The sequence below is a fragment of the Bos taurus genome, chromosome 26 (genome assembly GCF_002263795.3).
Source record: "Bos taurus isolate L1 Dominette 01449 registration number 42190680 breed Hereford chromosome 26, ARS-UCD2.0, whole genome shotgun sequence".
Classification (NCBI taxonomy): domain Eukaryota; kingdom Metazoa; phylum Chordata; class Mammalia; order Artiodactyla; family Bovidae; genus Bos; species Bos taurus.
This window is the reverse complement of record NC_037353.1, coordinates 19,297,734-19,312,727: the sequence shown is the minus strand read 5'-3', so window position 1 is coordinate 19,312,727 and position 14,994 is coordinate 19,297,734. Positions and strand designations below refer to the sequence as shown.

Genomic DNA, 14,994 nt, shown 5'->3' with positions numbered 1-14,994 from the left:
TGTGGAAAATTCTGAAAGAGACTGGGAATACCAGACCACCTTACCTACCTCCTGAGAAACCTGGATACAGGTCAAGGAGCAACAGTTAGAACCACCCATGGAACAACAAACTGGTTCAAAATTGGGAAAGAAGTATGTCAAGGCTGTGTATTGTCACCCTGCTTATTTAACTGATATGCAGAGTACATCATGTGAAATGCCAGGCTGAATGAAGCACAAGCCAGAATCAAGACTGCTGGGAGAAATATCAATAACCTGAGATACGCAGATGACACCACCCTTATGGCAGAAAGCAAAGAGGAACTAAAGAGACTCTTGAAAAACTGAAAGAGGAGAGTAAAAAGGCTGGCTTCAAACTCAACATTCAAAAAACGAAGATATGGCATCTGGTCCCATCACTTCATGGCAAAGAGATGGGAAACACTGGAAACAGTGACAGACTTTATTTTCTTGGGCTCCAAAATCACTGCAGATGGTGACTGCAGCCATGAAAGTAAAAGACGCCTGCTCCTTGGAAGAAAAGACATGAGAAACCTAGATGGCATACTAAAGAGCAGAGACACTGCTTTGCCAACAAAGGTCCTATCGTCAAAGCTATTGTTTTTAAAGTAGTCATGTGTGGATGTAAGAGTTGGACCATAAAGAAGGCTAAGTGCCAAAGAATTGATGCTTTTGAATTGTGGTGTTGGAGAAGACTCTTAAGAGTCCCTTGGACTGCAAGATCAAACAGTCAACCCTAAAGGAAATCAACCCTGAATGTTCACTGGAAGGACTGATGCTAAAGCTAAAGCTCCAATATTTTGGCCACCTGATGTGAAGAACTGACTCACTGGAAAAGACCCTGATGCTGGGAAAGACTGAAGGCAGGAGAAGGGGACGACAGAGGATGAGATGGCTGGATGGCATCACTGACTCAACAGACATGAGTTTGAGCAAGCTCCAGGAGATGGTAAAGGACAAGGAAGCCTGGCGTGCTGCAGTCCATGGGGTTGCAAAGAATTGGACATGACTGAGCGACTGAACAACAATATGCCTAAACACATGTTGCTTCTTTCTGCCTGTGGATTTGATCACATTATTTTTGATCACATGAATAATCTGACTCTTCCTCTATACTTCTATAGCATTTACCTCATCTACACTTTTTTTTTTTGCTGTGCCATGCAGCATGTGGGATCTTAGCTTCCCAACCAGGGACTGAACCTGTGCCCCCTTAATCACTAGACCATCAGGGAAGTCCCACCCTCTGCACTACTTTTATAGTACTCACTGCATAACACCTAATATTAATTAGACCTCTCTCTTCCTCTAGCTTTAACCTCACTACCTAACCACCTATCCAACAAACATTTAATGTATGTTTAACATCACATTAGAGAAAGAAACTGGACAAAGAATGTTAATATGTAATAAAGAAGGTATTACCAGTGGGTAGAGGAGAATGAACTTTACTTACTCTTGTTCACTACCCAAGTAAAGAAATTATACAGAGAAAAGTATCATAGACAGAAGTGTGCAAAGGCATGCAAGGAGCGTTAGCATTCACTAAACAGTTTGGTGTGGCCACGGTGAATAATGTGAGGACTTCAGAGAGTGCTATGGGCTTCACTGTGTTCTCCCAAAATTCATGAGTTAAAATCATAAATCCTAATATCAGACTATAACTGTATTTAGAGATCATGTCTTTAAAATGGTATTAAGTTAAAATAAGGTAGATCCTAATCTGAGTGATGTCCTTATAAAAGGAAATTTGGACACAGATGGAAGATCATGTAAACACAGCCATTTACAAACCAAGGAGAGGCCTCAGAAGAATCCAACCCATGCTGACACCTTGATCTTAGACTTCTAGCCTCTAGAATTGTGAGAGAACAAATTTCTATGGTACTCTGTCACAGGCTCCATTCCTTCATTCTTTCTGGAGTTATTTCTCCACCTATCTCCAGTAGCATATTGGGCACCTACTGACCTGGGGAGTTCATCTCTCAATGTCGTATCTTTTTGCCTTTTCATACTGTTCATGGGGTTCTCGAGGCAAGAATACTGAAGTGGTTTGCCATTCCCTTCTCCAGTGGACCACATTCTGTCAGACCTCTCCACTATGACCCATCCATCTTGGGTGGCCCCACACGGCATGGCTTAGTTTCACTGAGTTAGACAAGGCTGTGGTCTGTGTGATCAGATTGGCTAGTTGTCTATTGGTGTAAAGAGCAATATTGCATAGGAATCTGGAATGTTAAGTCCATGAATCAAGGCAAATTGGAAGTGGTCAAACAGGAGATGGCAAGAGTGAACATCGACATGCTAGGAATCAGCAAACTAAGATGGACTAGCATGGGTGAATTTAACTCAGATGACCACTGTATCTACTACTGTGGGCAGGAATCCCTTAGAAGAAATGGAGTAGCCATCATAGTAAACAGAAGAGTCCAAAATGCAGTACTTGGATGCAATCTCAAAAATGACAGAATGATCTCTGTTTGTTTCCAAGGCAAACCATTCAATATCACGGTAATCCAAGCCTATGCCCCAACCAGTAGCGCTAAAGAAGATGAAGTTGAACGGTTCTATGAAGACCTACAAGACCTGTTAGAACACCCCAAAAAGATGTCCTTTTCATTATAGGGGACTGGAATGCAAAAGTAGGAAGTCAAGAAACACCTGGAGTAACAGGAAAATTTGGCCTTGGAGTACAGAATGAAGCAGGGCAAAGGTTAACAGAGTTCTGCCAAGAGAACGCACTGGTCATAGCAAATACCCTCTACCAACAACACAGGAGAAGACTCTACACATGGACATCACCAGATGGTCAACAGCGAAATCAGATTGATTATATTCTTTGCAGCCAAAGATGGAGAAGTTCTACACAGTCAGCAAAAACAAGACTGGGAATGGATGGTGGCTCAGATCATGAACTCCTTATTGTCAAATTCAGACTTAAATTGAAGAAAGTGGGGAAAACACTATTCAGGTATGACCTAAATCAAATCACTTATGACTATACAGTGGAAGTGAGAAATAGATTTAAGGGACTAGATCTGATAGACAGAGTGCCTGATGAACTATGGACGGAGGTTCGTGACATCGTACAGGAGACCTTCCCCAAGAAAAAGAAATGCAAAAAAGCAAAATGGCTGTCTGAGGAGGCCTTACAAATAGCTGTGAAAAGAAGAGAAGTGAAAAGCAAAGGAGAAAAGGAAAGATATAAGCATCTGAATGCAGAGTTCCAAAGAATAGCAAGGAGAGATAAGAGAGCCTTCCTTAGCAATCAATGCAAAGAAACAGAGGAAAACAATAGAATAGGAAAGACTAGAGATCTCTTCAAGAAAATCAAGATACCAAGGGAACATTTCATGCAAAGATGGCCTCAATAAAGGACAGAAATGGTATGGACCTAATAGAAGCAGAAGATATTAAGAAGAGGTGGCAAGAATACACAGAAGAACTGCACAAAAAAGATCTTCACGACCCAGATAATCACAAAGGTATGATCACTCCCACTTACCTCAAGCCAGACATCCTGGAATGTGAAGTCAGGTGGGTTTTAGGAAGCATCACTACGAACAAAGCTAGTGGAGGTGATGGAATTCCAGTTGAGCTATTGCAAATTCTAAAAGATGATACTGTGAAAGTGCTGCACTCAATATGTCGGCAAATTTGGAAAACTCAGCAGTGGCCACAGGACTGGAAAAGGTCCGTTTTCATTTCAATCCCAAAGAAAGGCAATCTCAAAGAATGCTCAAACTATTGCATAATTGCACTCATCTCACACGCTAGTAAAGTAATGCTCAAAATTCTCCAAGCCAGGCTTCAGCAATACGTGAACCGTGAATTTCCAGATGCTCAAGCTGGTTTTAGAAAAGGCAGAGGAACCAGAGGTCAAATTGCCAACATCCGCTGGATCATGGAAAAGGCAAGAGAGTTCCAGAAAAACATCTATTTTTGCTTTATTGACTATGCCAAAGCCCTTGACTGTGTGGATCACAATAAACTGTGGAAAATTCTGAAAGAGATGGGAATACCAGATCACCTGACCTGCCTCTTGAGAAACCTGTATACAGGTCAGGAAGCAACAGTTAGCACTGGACATGGACCAACAGACTGGTTCCAAATAGGAAAAGGAGTACGTCAAGGCTGCATATTGTCACCCTGCTTATTTAACTTATATGCAGAGTACATCATGAGAAATGCTGGGCTGGAGGAAGCACAAGCTGGAATCAAGACTGCTGGGAGAAATATCAATAACCTCAGATATGCAGATGACACCACCCTTATGGCAGAAAGTGAAGAGGAACTCAAAAGCCTCTTGATGAAAGTGAAAGAAGAAAGTGAAAAAGTTGGCTTAAAGCTCAACATTCAGAAAACTAAGATCATGGCATCCAGTCCCATCACTTCATGGGAAATAAATGGGGAAATAGTGGAAACGGAGGCTGACTTTATTTTTCTGGGCTCCAAAATCACTGCAGATGGTGATTGCAGCCATGAAATTAAAAGACGCTTGCTCCTTGGAAGCAAAGTTATGACCAACCTAGACAGCATATTCAAAAGCAGAGACATTACTTTGTCAACAAAGGTCCGTCTAGTCAAGGCTATGGTTTTTCTAGTAGTCATGTATGGATGTGAGAGTTGGACTATAAAGAAAGCTGAGTGCTGAAGAACTGATGCTTTTGAACTGTGGTGTTGGAGAAGACTCTTTCGAGTCCCTTGAACTTCAAGGAGAGCCAACCAGTCCATGCTAAGGGAGATCAATCCTGGGTGTTCATTGGAGGGACTGATGTTGAAGCTGAAACTCCAGTCCTTTGGCCACCTGATGCAAAAAGCTGACTCATTTGAAAAGACCCTGACACTGGGAAAGATTGAGGGCAGGAGGAGAAGGGGACAATAGAGGATGAGATGGTTGGATGGCATCACCAACACAATGGACATGGATTTGAGTAGACTCCAGGAATTGGTGATGGACAGGGAGACCTGGTTACTGCTGTTCATGGGGTCTCAAAGAGTCGGACATGACTAAGCAACTGAACTGAACTTGTCACAGCCAGTCTAGGGTTCTGTGCTCTGGCAGCCTTAACAAATTAATACAGGGAGTAAAGCTGGAGTTTCAGCTTCCTCATCAATATTCTGATTCTATAATACAACTACAAGGGATATGTCATATTCACCTCTATATACTTCCACAGCACACATTAACTTGCACAAACTAGGCATTCAAAAAATACTTGTGGAATGAATACTCGAGGCACATGCCTCAAATTAATTACTTTGTCCAAATGCCTGCTTATCGAGACTGATTTTACATGGAGCCCTCATCAATAAGAATTTGATTTATGCAACATATATTTTTTAAATGATTTTGGATGGCATTTTTAAATTTGGGATAAAATGATACTTTTTTTCCTTCCCTTTACCAATAAACTTTAAATGTTCTGGTTATATAAATCATGCAAACAATTCAACAAATTATAAAAGGAAGGCAACAACAACATTTCTAAATAGATCTAAATTTCTGATAGTGACAAACTGAGGACCTAAATCTGGGAACATGCCATATTTTTTTATAAGCTGCTCCCACAGCCTGGAATGCCTTATCTGCTTCTGATCCTTCTTCTTCTAAGACCCAGCTTCAGTCTTTATCTCCTCTTGAAGCTGTTCCCATTGACCCCATTTTGATGGTTTCTCCACTCTTTATACTACTGTATCATTACACTTAGAAGCTGGATATATATCATATTTCATCAATTCTAGGATGCACATTTTAACATCTCCAATATCAGTATGCATCTTAATCATACATGTTGTCACTGCTTGCCTGCATATGCATGAGACCCAAAAGCACCAGTACCAAAATCTGCAGGCATTCCACACAGGTCCAGCCGTGTGGAAGAAAATCTCAATGTAAGAATACTTCTATGTAAATGCAAAGATGGCTTAAGAATCCAGCAACAATGATTTTTGCTTTTTTTATGTATTCTTATAAGAAATGCTGTATCATTGATTCTTGTCGGCACAGAAAATGAAGAGGATGGAAAGGCATCAATATCAATGACTAAGTCAAGAAATTATTAGAAAGAGTTGGGCTATAACACAAAGTTTTAGGAAACTAACCAATTTATTTCACCTACATTTCACCTACAAGATATTTCACATATCTATAAGATACAATACATGATAAAAATTTATGTCTAAGTCTGTGTGCTACTATGCTGTGCTCAGTCATATCTGACTCTTTGTAACCCTATGAGCTGTAGCCCGCCAGGTTCCTTTGTTCATGGGATTTCCCAGGCAAGAATACTGGAGTGGATTGCCATTTCCTACTCCAAGGGATCTTCCCGATCCAGCGATCGAACTTGCATCTCATGCATTAGGAGGCAGATTCTTTATTACTGCACCACATGGTACACCCTCTATTAATAATTAAGCCTAAAGAAGCTTTTTTGATAGATATAAAATAAAATTCCAAAGGGTTAAGCACTGTGATTTCTTTCTTAGTGATACATAAAATAATGATATATTTCACAATCAATAGCATTTTCAATTTAATCAAATAGAATATTTTTTCCAGACATTTCTGAAAGTCTCATCAGCTCTACAAGACTATAAACTCCTTAACATTGTTATCCTTCTCTTTCACAGCTCACATCACCAGTATCCGAGCTGGGCACAGAATAGCTGTACAGTGTCTGTTGACTGGCTGAGACTTTTAGGTAGAGGCAAAGGCTGACTGTCATGGAAAGAGCCCAGAGTTAGAAAATCAGGAGACTGGACCAACTCTGGCAGTAACCTTAGCTAGGTCAGTAATAACCTTTCTGGGGCTTAGCTGCCTTACCTATAAAGCAAGAGGTAAACATAAAATATTATGTTACAGGTCCCTTTCAATGCTAACATTCCACTTAAAAAAAAAAAAAAAAGACACATACAGTTCTCTTAGGTGAAAGTTCCAGTTCCTAGATCTTATTTTTCAAGGCCTATATTGTAATACTGCCTCTGATACTAGAAGGTAGGGGAAAAAAAATTTCTGTAGATACCTGTAATCACAATTAAACATAATACACCACTTTAAACTATAGTTGCAGCTGTAACAAATTTAAATATTGGGCATATCAGGAGATTACAGGGACATGGACAACAGAGACTTGACCAGGAGTTGATGGTATAACATTACTGCAGTTGCTTCAATGTCACTATATCTATTTTCATAATTATTCACAGAATTAAACCATGCAGTCAATTCTTATTATTTAGGTTACGTTATTCAAGCCCTTTGTTTCTATTTTTCTCTTCTACTCTTACCCTGTAGCTAATTAACTGCTTATTAACTCACTTTCTACTGAAGAAAATAAAATTTACAATTTATTATTTACTATAAACTTTGACAAATTAAAAGATTTGGGATTTGGCTGAAGAACAGGCTTAAGCTATATACAAAAAATAACATCTTTGGATTATCTGGATTTGATTCTATCGCTGGTATTCCATTACCACGGAAAACTGAGAGTAACAGCCAAGAATTTTTCATGTTGGTCCACAGCAATGTGAACAAATCAAAAGCTAGAATTAAAATGTTTTATCCATTTAACTTCCCGTATTTGGCAAACAGGGAAATAACACTATTTTTAAAGTATTTTCAAACATTTTGTAAAATTTCTCATGACCTAAAGTCCAAACACATCCAAAAAGAGTTCCCTAAAAAGATAATAAAACTACAATGTATAATATACAGCATAAGTTATGGCTTCCATCCCTTTTCTATACTGCTTTAGGCATAAATCCTTTACAACAGTAGAAGGATAAATTTAGACTTTTAAACTTTTTAACATTTTACACATTAAAAGTAGCTAATGTCTTCAGTGGTGTTCTCCACCTGCAAATAAAATTATATAATATATCTAGGGCTATGCCTCCAATGACCTTATCAAGAAACCAAGACTAGAAATACAAACTTTGACCTCATAAAATGTACAACAGAATAGGCAGAATGGCATTCAAGGTGCCATCTAAAGATTTCTCTAGAATAGGCATCAGCAACATTTCAGTATAACTGATAATCATCAGTGAGAGAAAGCCATGGCTATCGCCTTGGATTAAGGCATAGTAAGAGAGAAGAAAGGGTGAAAGTGAGTAAGAATACAGAAAAGAAGAACAAAAGGAAATAAAAAAGAAAGCTACAATAATAGGCATGTCAGATGAATACTTACTGATCCAGTGCCAGAGGACAAATGTGAGAGCTCTAGTTGCCTCTAATGAACAGTAATATGTGGCACATAAATATTGGCCGGGACCAAGTCAATACACTGAACCAACAGGGACCTGGATCCTATTCAGACAGTACAGAAAGGTTAATATGGCAAACCGATGCTGGCATTCTTGGGAAGATGCTATCCAAACCCACTGGACAGTGAAAACACTGTAGTAGATTAAACTTACAGTCAAGAGGAAGACTGAGAAAATAGGGAGACATCTCTGGATTCCCTCATCTTCCCAGCATGACTGGAACAACTAGATGGAAAGGTACCACTGATGAAGTATGAACATGAGTAGGCACACACAGAAAGATGATTTGGAAATGAATGGCGTTCCTTTTCTCTTTTCCATGGTTATACATTGTTAGTAACTGTATGTAACAAAAGAATACTCCTACCTAAATATTTACCCCTATCTAAAAACATACCTCAAACCAGAAATGGCCAGTGAAGGGACCAGGTGCCAGCATCTAGCAATATCAATGTTATGCAGCTGACATCTCACTAACCCTCCTACTAATAAGTCTGCTGATTGATACTGGAGGCAGAAAAGGAAGTTTTATCTAGACAATAATTCCTATGTTCTGGTACCAAGATCTTAAAGGTTAAAAGAAGTCATGCCAATATCCTTTTCTTTATCAGTTAAAAATCTCAATTTCTGGGTATCCCATACCATGGCTTTAGGAGATCATGTAATCTTTAGAGACTCATCAAGGGCTGAAGTTCTGGGAGCTAATGACTCAGGCAGATTTAGAAGTTCAAAAGGTCAGGAAATTGCTTTACATGCCAATGATGACCACACCCTGCTTCAGAGCATACTTCCCTGCCTACCAGAAGTATTAGGCACACCTCTATGGCTAGCCATTGTCATCAAAGAAAACAGGCCAGGTGGGAAAAGAGCCAAAAATCTTTGGTTGGAAAGTTTTCAAGGTAAGCAGACACTTACTTTAATAAAGTACATTTGGAACAATGTAAATAATAAATTAGGAGTAATAGTCACCAAAAGGCTATTAATTTTCTTGGCTTTGTGACATCTTTTAATAACATTATCATTATTACACGTTTTAAAACGCAAAGCACAGGAGACAACAGCTGGGAGTTGGATCCACTACTTGCACTCTCAATCCAACTTCTTTCCTGCTCTCATCTATCTTCGTGCCTCAACAGAGATCCCAAATGTTACCAAGCACCTCAAAAGATACCCAAACACAATGCCCAGGCACTGGCTATCTTCAGCTTAAAACACCACCAGCTCTGATTTCCAGCTGTTCCCAACTTTAGTTCAAGCCAGTGTTTTCTTTGGCAATATTACTATGCCCCTCTAGAGACTTGGCTGCCTAAATTCTTTCTCACCTGAACAGTGTTAAGATCTAACACCAGAGTTGCACACCTGAACCTCCCTCCTCCCAACACAGAAGCCATAGCCCTAAGCTACCACACAGAATCAAAGTTCAAGCAGCTGTGATGTCTGAAAGCTCCTGGAGGCTACCCAGAAAGGCAGAGACAACTCTGCCCTACTGACTCACATTCATTCAGTAAATATTTATGGAGTCCTACCATGTATAAACAGGGTCTGTGTTCTATGCCCTCCTTTTACAAGAAGCTTTGTTTTGTTCTCACCTACGCACACCTGTGGTCTCTCACCTCCTTAAGCAGTCCCTTTGCCAACTAAGAACACTGCTTCCTTCCCAAGACTAAGGCCTTCTCCCAATGCTTGGGTCCTTAATAACTTCTCTATAATCACCTAACTCACCATATTATTAGTATATTTTAACCTGATTTGGGTCTAAAATCTCTGCCTGACCAGTGTTTTTCTTTTTCATTATGAGCTGACGGCCCGCTTATGTTACCACACTCACATCTTGGTATAATTTAAGCTTGCGTGTTGCCTGTGAGCAGTGGTTCTCACTTGATGTGCATGTGATCTCGCTACAGAGTTTGCATGTCTAGTAAGTTCCCTAGTGATGCTTATGCTGCTGGTCCAGGGACCATACTTTGGAAATGATCACCTTGGAGAATCTGATGAAAGTTATCAAAGACTGCACTCACGTACAAAATTTTGCATGCAATTTCAAAGGGTTCGTGAACATTAATATGTAGATTCCTTTCTGCTCTATATTCTTTCTAAGAAATGTTTAAGATCTACTGTTTCCTGACTTCACAATAACAAGTATTAATTGGTACAAATGTGTATGCAAACACCTCCCAAGAGCAAGGAGGAAGTGCTTGATATTGGAAACTCAATTCTGTCCAATGGGTTGCCCTCTTCAGTTTCACGTGTCTCTTTTATACGGGCTTGTAAACATTTTTCTGTACTTCTGGTTCAACTATCGGAAACAACAGACTCATCACTTAGCATTTAAAACACTCTGTGGAGTCACTCATACAAAACTATCTTATACTTGAGGAAGTGGTCTGGTAGAAAGAACATAAATACAGGATTAAGACAGTAGACTGAAATCCTGAATCTTCCTTTCTTAAAAATACAACCATTAACCTTCAATTTTCCCATGTATAAAACTGGAGATTTTATAGGGAAATGATTTTTTTCCCCTTCTGGGCAAAGGTAATATGAACTCACTATAAGGAATAAAAGGGGAAATGATTCTACTATTCAAAACCAACGATTCTTATTCATGGTAAGGAATTTAAATGCTGGATAGAGAGGGAATGTCTAAATCAAGAAAATGAAAAGACTGAACTAAATAATTTCTAAAATGCCTTCAAATCCAACATTTTGCATTTATGAACTCTACCTCAGTTCAGTTCAGTTCAGTCGCTCAGTCGTGTCCGACTCTTTGCGATATATTCAACAATCACTTACTCTTTAACTCAGCACAAACTTATTAAAAAAAACCACCATACATTCCTTTATCACACCCTTCCTTCCCTCTACAGTGTCTAACAACATTCCAACATCTGTTGGAAGAATAAAATAAGTATGAATAATAAATTATTCTTCTCTTCAAATAGGCTGGTGTAAAATACATCTTGTCAACACAGAAAAGCCTTTTCAAACAAGTTTCCCTATGTATTTTCTCAACAGTTAGCCAGAAGCCATTAAACTCATCTTTAATCTATTCAGTAAGCTCTCTCAGGATTCCACTATTAGAGATATAGTTTACCAGGAGACGTTTTGTTTCTTAAAGGTCAGACATTCTTTCTGCAATCTACAATCCTATTAGTTTGTTACACTGGATGTAATATGAGTGAATGTGTGACTGTACAAAAATGTCTGCTAAAAGTATTCTCCAAATCCTAGGTTCTACGAATTGATAAACTACCTAAGTGGCAAGCAATTTCTACTAAAACATACCTCTTGTAGAAGACGCGGGTCCAGGCACTCACCATCGTCATTGAACATAGACTCCCAGCTCTCCTCAGTAGTAGCACTTCTTTCTGTGTGAGATATATCTGTTGCTTTAGGCTCCACGGATGTTTCCTTAGATACTGATTCTATATCAGGAAAGGATACACCAAATTCCACATTCTCTGAGTCGCCATCTTCTTTTGTTTTGAACTCTTCAGCAGTCTTAAGTTCATGCAATGCCTCTGTTATATCACCAGTACCATCAAGATCACTGCCCAAGGCACCATCTGAAAACACGTTTGTCCCATTTAACATACTGGGTTCAGAGTCCAAAAAAGTGTTACAATTACTACCAGTTATCTTCTTTATAGGTAAGGAGGAAGCACAATCTGACAAGCTCTCTATCAACTTTCCTGTTGACTCTGTGAAACTAGATGAAATACTCTCAGCATAGACATCTGAGCAAGCAGTCAGGTCACTGAAATTTTCAGTGTCATTCCGACTTTTAGCTGCATGAAGAAGGGCTGTATCTGCATTCATTTCTAAACAGTCTGAGAAACTCCCTGTGTTGCTACACGCCTCATCAGCTACTCTAACTTCAACTACACAAGGGCTGCCTACAGTTATCTGATCAGATATGGTATGTGTAATGTCCATTGTACATGTCTTACTGGTAATGTCACATACACTCTCGGACTCATTATCTGTACATGTTTCATGAGCAAGGGCAGCTGTGTCAGAAGATTCGTGCTTTACACATAACTCATCGGCAGTGTTGTCATTCTCCTCACACTCTCTAATCGTTGTTGGATCAGAAATGTCATTTGCGCTCTCTAATTTGCTGCTCATAGTCATTTGATGAGAGAGGTGACCCACAGTCTCAGGAATGGAATCCATACCTTTCTGACTAGAGACGGAATCTGTCCTGTTGGCTGTATCACCAACATTCTCAGCATCCAAGTCTATGTGAGTCTGACCAATGATACCATCTGAACTTCCAGGAACAGAATCAGTAGTGATGGCACCATTGCTGTGCTTCAGCATTCCACCTAAGGTTTGCATGCCTCGTTGTACAATTCCAGAATCAGAGTTTTGTTTTACTGGTGAGATCACACTCTCAGGTTTCACCACAGAATTAAAATCTCCAGGAAACTGGGACAGTATCTTCATAATCTTGGCATCAGTTTCCATTCTGTTTTCCAAATTTGTATCTTCAAATATTTCCCCATTTAGTTCATTTCTCTTGATATCAGAGATTTCCACGTTTGTGGATGGCTTGTTTGGAACCCAAGCCTTACTGATTTCTGAACAAGACTGAGACAGAAGCAACCCATCGTGTCCTACCACATCTCTGGTTTCAACCTCCAAACACTCTACCTTCTTTGGTTTAAAATGTCTTTGTAAAGGTATGCTAGGTACAACCCCAGTGTTCAAGACTCTTTGCTGATGTCCTTGGGACAATACTTCTTTGGATTCTGCAGTTGCCCTCTTAGTACAAACCCTATCTTTCTTTCTTTCTTGAAGGCATGTATCTTTTTTAAATTTTGTTGAAGATTTCTTTCCTTCTCTACGATTGTGCTCCTTTTTATCAGAATTAATACTTAGTCTTGGAGTCTCGCATTTGTCTCGAAAGATCTCCTTTTGGGAGAGAGAATCTTCCCTTTGTTCTCCTTTCGCCACGGAGTTAGGTGGACCACAGCTTCTTCCCTCATCACCTGATTTGAGGAGTACTATACCCCTTCGAGCTTTGGGTACATAAAGTGCCATGTCAGGCCTCCTGGCTCGAACTCTGCATCTCTCTGCTTCTTGCTGCATGGCACCACCTCAATCTGAAAGAGAAAAAGACAAAATGATTCAATTACCAAAAACTAATTACAATGTATTGAACCGAGAGATTTTAAAGACAGGGCCTACTAATCCATCCTATAGAAATTCTCAAGTTCAAAGAGAGTAAAACCTGCCATAAACTAATTAATGCAATCAGGTGAGCAACTAAGGAAAGTAAATTCCAAAATAACTCAGGAACCCATGGATTTTATCTTTATAGCCTCTTTCCTCTATCTTGCTGATTTTAAGAGTAACATATGAATAAGAGTAGCCTGAATGTGGGCTAGAAAATGAGACAACTAATCAGACTGTTTTCTAGATGCTGCTTGTAAACTATGATTTTTAGGAAAGAAATAGGTTGTGGGAAAGAGAAAGTCATCATTCTATTAACACTATTTAACCAAGTGACCTACTATATATTTTTCTTCCTTCCAGTAGCAAATAAATCGGTCTGGGTACAATAAAGGAAGGTGGAGGTCAAGGAATATGATGAGACAACCTAGTGGTTAACTCCTTGACAAGCTCTACTATGGCTGGCCAATGGAATTTAACAAGCGGAAAAATTTAACAAAGGTTAAATATAACTTTATCTACTATCTACAAAATACAGAGGAATGTACTAGACAATTTCACAGTGAGTTATTCTTTTAATCCTCAAAATAACACTCTGAAGTATGTACTAGTTTGTCCAGAGCAAAGAGAATAAGAAGATCCTACACATAGCAAAGAAACACCCATACACACTCAGAAAAGTGAAAGTGAAAGTCACTCAGTTGCATCCAGCTCTTTTGCAACCCCATGGACTGTACAGTCCATGGAATTCTGCAGGCCAATCTACTGGAATAGGTAGCCTTTTCCTTCTCCAGGGGATCTTCCCAACCCAGGGATTGAACCCAGGTCTCCTGCATTGCAGGCGGATTCTTAGAAGCACCATGTTAATATTTTACCACATACCTTTCAAAGGAAAAAGGTAATAGGAGGGAAAGACTAACAAATCCTGTTGACTCTATTAGAGATCCCTACCATTTCACCCAATCAGAATACTTCCTCACTGAATAAGCTCCACTTTCATGGCTCAGGCTATTTTCTTTTTTAGCCCAGTGACCCACCTGTCCCTTTTCTCTTCTAATGTCTTAACTATCTAGCTCATCATTCTCCATGGATTTTCTATCTTTCCATTTGTGGAAGAATGTGACTTCAACATTTAACCATGCCAGGATCTTTTGAAAATGCCTACTTTTCAAAAACAGAAGTACTGAAGTATATTTCACTGGAGAGGACACCAGAGACATAGTGTGGTAACCCAGTCTCAGTTGAGCCAAGCATCTGACAAACACATCATGATGGACTGTAAGACAGTGAAATACGGGTGACTAAGAACTGGTAGGTAGACTCATAGCAAAAAGTAATGGTAAGACAGAAGTAAATTCAGAGAGGGCTATTTAATGGAGAACTGTATTACTGATACCTTTTAAAGTTCAACATTTTAAACAAAAATTTCAATGCAAACAATAAACACTGTGTTTATCAAATGTGCAACTGATACAAAATTGACAGGATTAATAAATACCAAAAATGATAAAATTATAATTTAATATCATTTCTATAATTGGGAAT

The 14,994-nt window shown here is 39.2% G+C and overlaps 1 protein-coding gene across 8 annotated transcripts in view; it reads right to left on the bottom strand.

Moving 5' to 3' along the window:
• R3HCC1L (R3H domain and coiled-coil containing 1 like) overlaps positions 1-14,994 on the bottom strand; it is a 71,829-nt gene that overhangs the window by 20,476 nt on the left and 36,359 nt on the right. For 7 of the 8 annotated variants that reach the window (XM_005225658.5, XM_024986108.2, XM_059882009.1 and 4 more), the window contains one exon: positions 11,557-13,379. In XM_005225658.5, the coding sequence (XP_005225715.2) occupies positions 11,557-13,365 (1,809 nt within the window). In that variant the 5' untranslated portion in view covers positions 13,366-13,379. The remainder of the gene's footprint in view (positions 1-11,556; positions 13,380-14,994) is intronic. The other variant, XM_015460709.3, reaches the window with a different exon arrangement.